The sequence below is a fragment of the Dipteris shenzhenensis genome, chromosome 8 (assembly GCF_047967505.1).
Source record: "Dipteris shenzhenensis isolate YYH24624 ecotype China chromosome 8, Dip_SZ_1.0, whole genome shotgun sequence".
In the NCBI taxonomy this organism is placed as follows: domain Eukaryota; kingdom Viridiplantae; phylum Streptophyta; class Polypodiopsida; order Gleicheniales; family Dipteridaceae; genus Dipteris; species Dipteris shenzhenensis.
In genome coordinates, this window is record NC_141603.1 from 38044121 (window position 1) to 38054361 (window position 10241).

General features: G+C 44.1%; 1 protein-coding gene across 3 annotated transcripts; it reads left to right on the top strand.

The window, feature by feature from the left end:
* Positions 1 to 5967: 5967 nt before the first annotated feature.
* On the top strand, positions 5968 to 9892 carry LOC147899469 (carbon-sulfur lyase). Of its 3 annotated transcripts, none has more exons than XM_087378315.1 (2): positions 5968 to 6020; positions 9151 to 9891. In XM_087378315.1, the coding sequence occupies exon 2, from the start codon at positions 9175 to 9177 to the stop codon at positions 9592 to 9594; it is 420 nt and encodes a 139-aa protein (XP_087234441.1). In that variant the 5' UTR covers positions 5968 to 6020; positions 9151 to 9174; the 3' UTR covers positions 9595 to 9891. The 3 variants fall into 3 exon arrangements, with proteins under 3 accessions (XP_087234441.1, XP_087234442.1, XP_087234443.1); XM_087378316.1 differs by lacking the exon at positions 5968 to 6020 and adding an exon at positions 6034 to 6428; XM_087378317.1 differs by lacking the exon at positions 5968 to 6020 and adding an exon at positions 6438 to 6620 and having other exon boundaries at positions 9151 to 9892.
* The last annotated feature ends 349 nt before the right edge of the window (positions 9893 to 10241 follow it).

Here is a 10241-nt window from a genome sequence, read left to right on the forward strand (position 1 = left end):
TTTCCATTCTTCCTAAGTATGTTCTGACCTTTTCTTTCTTGCACATTACTATATTGCCTAGTTGTAATGCGAGGTCATCTTGCAGCCTTTTTGTTTGAAACATTCCTCTACATTGCCCATGTGGATCTTTCCTCTATGAGAAGGTTAAGGTACCATTCCAAAGCCTCATCAGTTAGGGCCATCGGAAACCAGGAGGCTTTGGTTTCATTTGACTGATCCCCGCCAGCACAATATGCTGTGTCGAAGAGTTGAAGGAACCTAACGGTATCCCCTCGTCCATTATACTGTGGCAATTCCAATTTGCTAAAGTGTTGTCTGCCATTGTTGTTGTTGTTACAGTTGCATTGTTGACCAAAGTAATCTGCAGGATGTAGATCATCGTTATCTATTTCTTCTTCAACCTTTAGGCCCTCCATGCTGCTTGTCGATGGTGAGAGGGCCAAAGAAATCTTGCAAAAGTATGCAGGTGCTAGTCTTCACCCAAATCTGAGGTGCATACACAATGCTTAATTGTATCTTTCAAGTGAGTGCATTTGACTTTGAAATTCACAATTGATTTCGACCTTCGTACCCGATAATGGTTAAAAATATGCAATCGACAGGTCAAAATCAGTGCCTACATAATGGCGACTACCGAGAGTGAAAGTGATGGTAAAAATACTTGAAAATTATCATTTGATATTGGACTTTGCATGCGTGAATCTTGGCCTCAGACTAGGTGCGATTTGGTCTTCAAACGGCCAAGATACTGGCCCCCGAAGAAGGGGTAAAAATGTTAGGGGGGTTATAGATGCATTAGTGTATTAGGTATTGTGTGTTAATAATGTGCCCAGGATTATCCCACGTGAGTAAATGTGCCAGTGCAGATGAATTGTCAATCGGAGGTCACAGTGGAAACCTATGAGCGAAATAGTGCGAAAAGGAGCCCACATAGGGACGTAAATTGGTGAGTGTTTTGGATTCATAAATGGTGTGGAATGGGCTAGAAAAATTCCCTGTAGCATGGTGTTCTTGTGTGTGAAGCCGTGGGGTAAAATTCGAGTCCAATTTGGGTCCCAAATGAGCAACTTATGAACCTTTAAATTTGATTCAATTTTAGGCCTTTTTGGGGGGTCGGGTCCTAACTGGGTGTGAATGGACTTAAAGTCTAAGTAAGGGAGACTAATTGAGCCAACCCTATTGACTTGACTAAACTAGTCCAATTAGTGTAACTGTTAGCTAGACACAAACCTAACTAGTTAATTTAGTTAACTTAATTGAAATTTGGTTACGCTAACCTAAGTGTGGACCTAACTAATGGGCTTATGTCATGGAGGGGAAAAAGGGGGGAAATAATGATCGCTATTTTGGATGCTTTTCCCTTGGAAGAGCCTAATTCGGATGTTTTTCCTATGATACATGACATAATGATCCAAGCGAAAATGAGGCATGCTATAAAGGAAATGTCACATCAATGGTTTTCAAGAGTGTGGGAAATAGCACCTTGAGGTCTAGAGCATGGAGTGTTATTTCCCATGGTCCCACCCTATTTCCCACCTATTTCCCTTCTATTTCCCATGGTGCATTTGCACATCATGACAGAAATAGCTATTTCTTACGTATTTCCCTTCCATGACACCCGACAGTGCCCACGCCCATGTGCGACGCGACGCCTATGAGTGCGACGTGACACACACATGGTGCAGCGCCCGGTGCAGTGTGGTGCCCTAAGGGCTAACGCCTTATAAGGGCTAGCATGCCTGAAGCACTACATCCTATACGGGCTGGCGACCAAGTCATGATCGTCAAGGCACTACGACCGAGGCAGTGCCACTGACAGCATTGTGTGCCCTTTAGGGCCGATGCCTGTGGTGCAGTCACCGAGGGATTGCACGGAAGGGCGTGAGCGGGGGGTGTGCGTGGTGGGGGGGAGTGGAGAGGGGGGAAGATGAGAGGTGGTGCTGGAGGTGGGGGTGGAGGGGAGAGGGGGGGGAAGGGGGGTGGAGGTGGGTTGGCAAGGGGGGGGCGGGGTGGAGGGGAGGAGGAGGAGAAGGCAGAGGGGGGAAGGGGGAGTGGGAGATGGTGGTGGAGGGGGGAGGCGTGGGAGGTGGGTTGGCGAGGGGGGGGCAGGGTGGAGGGGAGGAGGAGGCAGAGGCGGAGTGTGAAGGGGGGGGGAGGGGGACTTTACAAAAGGGAGAGTGCTAGATTCTTTCACAAGCAGGTGCTAGAAGATTAAGATGGCCATGTACATCAGTACAAATGCATCTTCAACAACCTTTTGATGCTATTTTTCGTGGACAACATATATTTAACACAATCCCCCATTGGGGGTTTTCACAAACATAAGAACCGAGTCAAAGTATAGCAACACAAGACCAAGAGACAAATGTTCCGTCTCTAACATCTATATCTATATACTATCTAATAGGCAAGGGTGGCTCGGGGGAGGCTTGCAAAGGCTTAGCATAGGCTTGGGCTTTGGGGTGCTTCGGGGCTGAGGGACAATTCAAGAGGCTCAAGATGGAGCAGGGTGGAGCGTCATTGGATCAACTAGCTGCAAGGTTTGACAGAGGCACCATGTGGCCCATTCGGCTCGACGGAGGCTCGAGGAGGGAAGACTGCCACGTGGATAGGTCTGACGGGGAGACTGCACGTAGTCGCTATCTGACATTGGCGTGCATGATCGATATGGTGGCGCTCACACTCGCGCCACATGGCTCCTCTAAGAATAGGCTCGCGTAGACATACCCGACCTACCACATGTCCCGATGTCGGCTGACACGTTGGCATGCTCACACACGCAGAGTCGCTGACCTGCGCCATGCAAACATGCTGACTCGTGCAACTAACAAGCTCCTGCTATATGCCGACCTTGCAACTCGTAGACACGCTACTAACACATGTGTAGAGAGAGAGGGAGGACTTGAGTCCCGGAGCCTGGAGGAGAGAGAGAGGAGAGAGGAGCTTAGAGGAGAGAGGAAAGAGAGGAGAGAGGAAGGAGAGAGAGAGAGAGAGAGAGAGAGAGAGAGAGAGAGAGAGAGAGAGAGAAGAGAGAAGAGAGAGGGAGGAGAGAGAGGAGAGAGAGAGAGAGAGTAATATATATATATATATATATATACATATTTATAAATATTTATAAACATATGTATATTTGTATATAATTTATCTATATTTATATATAAAACTATATATATATATATATATGTATATATGTATGTATATGTTACTTTCATAATTATAGTTACTTACGTAAACATAATAACATATATATATATATATATATATACATACATATACATATATACATAGAGATATATATACATACACACACACACACACACACACACACACACACACACACATATATATACATATATATCCATACATACGTATATATATATACACACACACATATACATACATACATATATATACATATACATACATACATATATATACATACATATATCTACATATATATACATATATACATACATATATATATATACACACAGAAAGAGAGAGAGAGAGAGAGAGAGAGAGAGAGAGAGAGAGAGAGAGAGAGAGAGGCAAGCTTTTGAAATAGTAGGACTTGGTCTACATATGTGTTCTCTATTTATTTAAAAGAATCAATGGGACTTGGGCAAATGCTTGAGGTTTGACCTATAACTGTTGTTGTGAAGAAGTCATTGTTCTAGTGCCAAAATGAACAAATGTGCTCATTATGGAGACAAAGTAGCATCTGCTTGAGAGAGAGAGAGAGAGAGAGAGAGAGAGAGAGAGAGAGAGAGTTGTGTGTGTGTGTGCGCGCGTGCGTGCATGCATGCACGAGTGTGTGTGTGTGTGAGAGAGAGAGAGGGGGGGGGGGGGGGAGTGTGTGTCTTTGTGTTACACACACACACAGAGGGTTATGAACATAGCAGAAGTTTGGACCTTAGCAGAATCCCAATAATGACTTAGAAATTACTACTAAATAAGAAGACAGGTGGCTGAAGGAAGAGTCCATGCAAGAGAAGATGCGAAGCAAGCCCATTGACATGGGAGGGCTCTGTGTTGCAAGGTTACGACGACTTTGGTTTGGCCTTGGATGAGTGGAGAGAGAAGTAGAACATAGGTAAAGTATGATCACCTAAGCAGCTTCTAAAAGCAACTTGAAGCATGTGCACTAGAGCTTCATGGCAAGTCACCATTAATAATTTCCGATGATGCATACCTTAACATGGCTATTAAGATCTTTCATAAATTGGAGGATTCATAGATATAGTTTGTCATTGTGTGCCCTTAAAATTATGTGCATATATTAGGTGATCTATAAAGTTTCAATGCACCTATAAGTTGATTCTTTTTCTAACCAAGGCTCTTCAAGTTAGGTTTGCAATATCCAATGTCTATGTGCAAGAGGAGATCCCCACAAGCCAAAGCTTGGAGACGCCCGTTCTAAAGCTTGGACCCTAGGTGAGAAATATAAGATCTACCCATTTGGTGATCCTATGTAGGTAGACCGCCGAGCTCATTTCGTTCCTTGAAATGAAACATAACCTTAGATCCCAACCTTAAGACCGATTTCAAGGCAACCTTAGATCCCAACCTTCAGACCTAATGGAGGCAAGCTTCGATCCCGTCGTAGTCATAGACGGGTCATGCAGCTCATTTCTATAACGACAGCCTCCATCCTTACCCAACGATTCAAATTTCAACACAGTTCAACGCAGACCTGTAAATTATGAGAAAACAGAGAATTACCTCCTACAGATTCCGCCATATCCATCTCGCAAGCACTAGACGTCAGTAAACAACGATTTTCGTTCCAGCTACGAAGACTTCCACCTCACAGTCTAAAAATGAGAGCGCTCCAACTTGCACTTGCATTTTCAACTGCAACGTCCTCAACTTCTTTTATAGTAGGCAAGCAGGCAAATAGGTAATAGATGTACTTTTATCGGCCACCCGTCCATACAATTCTAAACAGAATTCCACCGCCTCACTTACATGCGACAGATCAATCAAACCATTACACACAACACACAACACACAACATTATCGACTTCTGGAAGGCCCCTTCCCTATTCCCTGCTACACCGACATGCAACAATAGAAAGTTGCATGTCCAGCGTTTATGGGGATTCAACAGAAAGAACAACTCCAAATCACTTACAACACCGTCTGAACCGGACAACACAACACCCACACTAGTAGAAACCCGCTCGTAAAGGCTAGCTGAACAACACAGCACCACACTTGTAGGCCGAGAGATCCCAAGATAGAGGCAACCCAAAAGGATAAGCCCATGAGTAGAACACAACACCACAGTAGCAAAAACTTGCACAATGTGATCGTAGAGGCTAGCTCAACAGTTGAGAGATGAGAGAATAATACGCTCAAGAGAGCAAGATAGAGGCGGCCAACAAGAGGGAAAACGTCCATAAGCCCTAAATGTCCAAAACAAACGCCTGTAGAAGCCCTAAATATGCGAACTATAACCTAACCTAACCATCACGCTAACCAGGTCAATATTGACGAACTCCACACAAAAACACCTTTTCCTAACCCAACCACTAAAATTCAACACGACCCTAAAACCCTAGCAGGGCCAAAAAGTTATCTTTCCAAAGTGTAAACACTTGTTCCATAATTGCGTTCACACAATGCACTCACTTCTACAACTCCTTTGATTGTGAAGGTGTAGAGAATCGGCTCCGGGAGCCAATTTGCGGGAGGAAACGAGGCTACGCGACGAATGGCCGAAGGGCGGGCCCCAATTTCCAACCGCGGGGATTCTCGACCGTCAACAGTTGGGGGAGGCGGGCAAGGGCTGAAGACACATGGCAGTCATTAATTGGGGGATTCGGCGGTGCATAGTCCACATGGCTGCTGAGCAGGTTCTGGGTGCAACCGCGTGGCGGAAAAGCACTGCAATCCATCCAATGAGAGATTTCAATCCAACGGCTGGGATTGAGACTCGGTCGACCCGCAGTCAAGCCTCAACCTCGGTGTCGCGAGGCAGCAAAGGAAAGGAGCTTTTGAACAGCGATCAAGATCAGGTGAACCATCCAAAAAGCGTTCCTTCGTATGGAAAGGAAGCTGTAGCTTTCCTAATTATTTGATCTTTGAACGAGGGTGGAGGGGAACAGTCGTTGTGGAAGGATTTAAGTTATACCTATATCTTTTATCGTTCGCTCTAAAACGTTTTCAGCAACGTACTTATCTGTTTCTGTTCAATCTAAAACGATTTTTAACAGTAAGCAGGCTGATATGACCTGTAGCAGTTTGATTGATGGCTCGTTTGTTAGATTAATCCCTCATCGGCGCTCTTTTCTGGGAAATGGGCAAGGTGACGGCCCAGTTAGCAAAATGCAGCCGACCAACTTACTGGCTATCGCAGTCACATGACGGTCGACAGTGTCACACTCTCTTCCCCTTGAAGTACACCCGACTTTCTTTAAAGGCTGGTAGGACTGCCATCTTTGCTTTCCTTGAGTCGTCTTTCATGTATTGCCATATCTGTTGCCTTAGCGTCATCGTGGTTTAGTTGTCGTTATAAATGTCGTGGATATGCTACTGAGCCAGCATATTGTTGGAATAATCCTCCCGAACCCAGCGACGTCACAAAGCGACCACACTAGCAGTCCTTGTTCTGCTAGGTACACAGCTTCTTGCGAAGTGGGGCCAACCAAGGGGCAGCCTGGCCTATAAGGTTGTCCATAACAAGCCATCGAACTGCCAGCTGGGCCTCATGGTTGGCCTGAAGTGGGTTGCTGAACCCTTTATATAAGCAAGACTAGCTGCTTCTGGGCCGACTTCTGGGCCGACTTCAGGCAGTCTGATGGCCTGGTCCCTACAGTTAAAACAGCAGAAAAGCACAGCTGGTGGCCAGACATGGTTGCAGCGTAAGGGCTCATCACATGGAGTAGGCATCATGTCAGCCTCATCTACTGTATTGTATAGAGCATTTTGAAACAAATGCTCTCCCCATGGGGGGAAGAAGTTATGTGATTTCTCTGCCCCTCTTCTCTCTTGGGTACTCTCACATGCAAGAGAGTTAGCGAGTCTGTCTTGTGCATAGTACATTGGTGTTAAGGAACTTGTGGCTCCTTCAATTGTGAGCACAAGATGAGTGAAATTTGCACCTCTGCCGAGAAGGCATTCCTTTGCAGATAGGGGGCCTTTGTTCTGTTGCATCTTGGGAAGCAAATATCTGAATAGTTCAGCATACCTCTTAGATAGTTTCTTCACCGTGGTTGCAGTTCTCATAAAGGAGGCTACTCATTTGTGGATTGGATGGTGGGACGATACGTCATTGCTGCCTGTGACACTCTCAGCCCTAGCGTACAAAAATTCTGTCATCCACCATTGAGTGCTGATGGTGTTGTTGAGGATTCGCTACATATACAATGGAGGTTAAAATCACACTTGTGGTTTGTTTTAAGAGGACAAGTTTTGGGCATGTTTTTTCACGATCATAATAGTAATGATCTCAGTTGGTAACCCATGTAGACTAAATAACTTTTCCACAAACAACTGTGCAGTTGTGGAGCAGAAATTGTAGCCTTTGGTGGAACGAATCTGGCCATCTTGGCCTGTCTATTCAACACCATCAAAATGGCATCATGCCCATAGCTGCAGCTTATGTGGCAATCCAACAATAAAGTCCATGGAAATACTTTCCCATTTCTTATTTGGTATTTCCAATGGAGGTAGCAAGCCACCTTGTCATAGGCATTTTGCCTATTGACTTGGCATTGGTGACATTCTTCAACATAGCATTCGATATCAAGCCGCATTATTGGCCAATAAAAATCTTACTTTACCAAAGATAATGTTTTTTGAAGAGGATGTCCTCCTATACAAAGGGTGTCATGACACTCAAAAATGAAATTTCCTGTCATATTGAACAACACAGGCCACCATTGACTCGGAATGATGTATTTATGAGTTGTCATTTGGAAGCTAGATCCAATATCTCCATCAAAGGTCATTTTTAGGGACAACAAAAAACTATCTTCCATAGCAAAAAACTAAAGATGAGATGTCTTCCATAGCAAAAAACTAATCTTGCCCAACCATTCCACATCTCCTGAAATCAAATCTCTACTAGCTAGGAGAACATCTCACGGTACCTTTTATTGAGATCTTGCATCACACACACATCCTTGATCAACTTCTTGTAAATGACTCTTGAGGAAATCTTGGATAAGAGGGTCCAACCTATCACCAACTACTTCACGCAAGCCCTCTTTACATTTGGCACACAAACTTTGCCTTTTTGGAATAAGAGACCATTCCAAATAGAGTAGTGATCGTGGATTTCTGTCTCCCTAGAACGTGAACCACTTGGTTCATTTGGCCCCAATTTGTATCTATGGCCATATGGCTGAAATGTTGATTAAGCACATACAGGTCCTTAAGGAAATGAAAGAGGGCAAACAATGGATGCTCAAGATGTGTGGGTGTGTGGGTTTGTATGTGTGAAAGCATATGTTTATACTGTGGTCAACACACACCGTTGGGCTCTGATGATGTCGCTGCGGATGTCGTAGTACTGAGTCCCTACTATGCGTGGAGTTCATGGTTTTCAACTTACAAGTGATTTATCATGAAATTGAAACTGCACTATGTGTTGTGTTTTTAGAGCATGAGTTTGGGCATGTTTGTGGATTCATCTAGATATATATATTAACAAAAGTGGAAGGCATAAACTCTGAGAAGTCTCCAAAATCCGCCATAGAAGTAAAAGCATATTGCTCTGCATGAGCTGCGAGGGCGGAGGGCTGAGGAAGGAAGGCAAAACACAAGGTGTTGGCAGAGTAGCAGGCCTGGAATGAAAGCAGTGGCGGGAGGAAAGTGGAAAGGCTAGGAAGGAGAGCTGGTGACTGGTCACACAGGGGGGCAGAGAGGGAAGACGGAGAAGGGGAGGAGGGCGACCTGAGGAGGGCAGAGAAGAGGCAGAGACGGGCATAGCAGCATGTCATGCAGAGGAGAGAACAGAAGCAGTTCGGTTTTGCTATATTTCCACTGTAGAATTGATAATTCAAAGCACACAAGTAGGGTAATTTGGCTGAATCCAGAAAAAGTATGCTAATTTGTGATGTATCTGAAGCTGCTCAGTGTTTGGTTGTTGTATAGCTGTGCTGTTCACACTTTACCACTTAAATATTCTGTTTAATTTTCCAGGTCTTTGATTAACTTTCGTGTGGAATGGCGAGTCTAGTGTTGCACACAGGAGGCTGCCATTGTGGAAAAGTAAGATGGCAGGTATATGCACCTTCTGAGGTGATTGCTTGGGATTGCAATTGCTCCAACTGCTCCATGCGTCGCAATACACATTTTATTGTACCTGCCAAAGATTTTAAGCTGCAGGAGGGCTCTGAGGACTGGCAGACTATCTACTTCTTTGGCTCCCACACTGCAAGACATATCTTTTGCAAGGTTTGTGGAATAACCTCATATTATATTCCACGCTCAAATCCTGATGGCATAGCTGTGACTGTGCACTGTGTTGACCCAGGTACCATAACTCATGTCACCTTGAAAAAGTTTGATGGAATCAATTGGGAGGACACTTATGTGGCATCGAATATTGCAAGTTTGTCAAAGGTCGCAGATGATAAGAACTAAAACATAAATTTTCTTAAATCATTTAGGGGGAGTGTTATTGCTTCCTATGGGCTTCTTTGTGCTCATGCACTGATGATTCTGTGCATCTCAACATCTGCAAATATTTTTTTGAGCGAAATCCTTCATGTTTGCAGTGTAATTTCTGTTATCATGTTATGGCTAGAGCATCGATTATTGCAGCACTATCACAACTGTATACACCTAGTTCGACAAATCTCCATTTTGAATGTGGTCAGAGAAGGACAACAATCAAGAATTCTATAAATCGACAATTGTATGAATGGCTTCCCCTAGGATATTCTCAACAATCAAGAATTCTATAAATCTACAATTGTATGAATGGCTTCCCCTAGAATATTCGCAACATGGATAGGGTCAAGTGGCAAATAACAAGACATGACTCTCGCCCTTGTAGTCCTAATCATAGGGTGCTCATGGTAAGGTTCTAAAATACTTTTAACACTACCCCAAGGATTTTAGTGAGTTTTTTTTCCCGTTGTAAAGTCTTTGTACTAGGAATTTGAAGGAGCAAATAAGGTGCTAGAATATAGATTGTGTTGGTTAGTGTTTGATGTAACCTTGGGGTAAAATTTTAGATTTAAGGAGCATAAAGGAGACCATATTGATAACAGAGAACATGAATTATG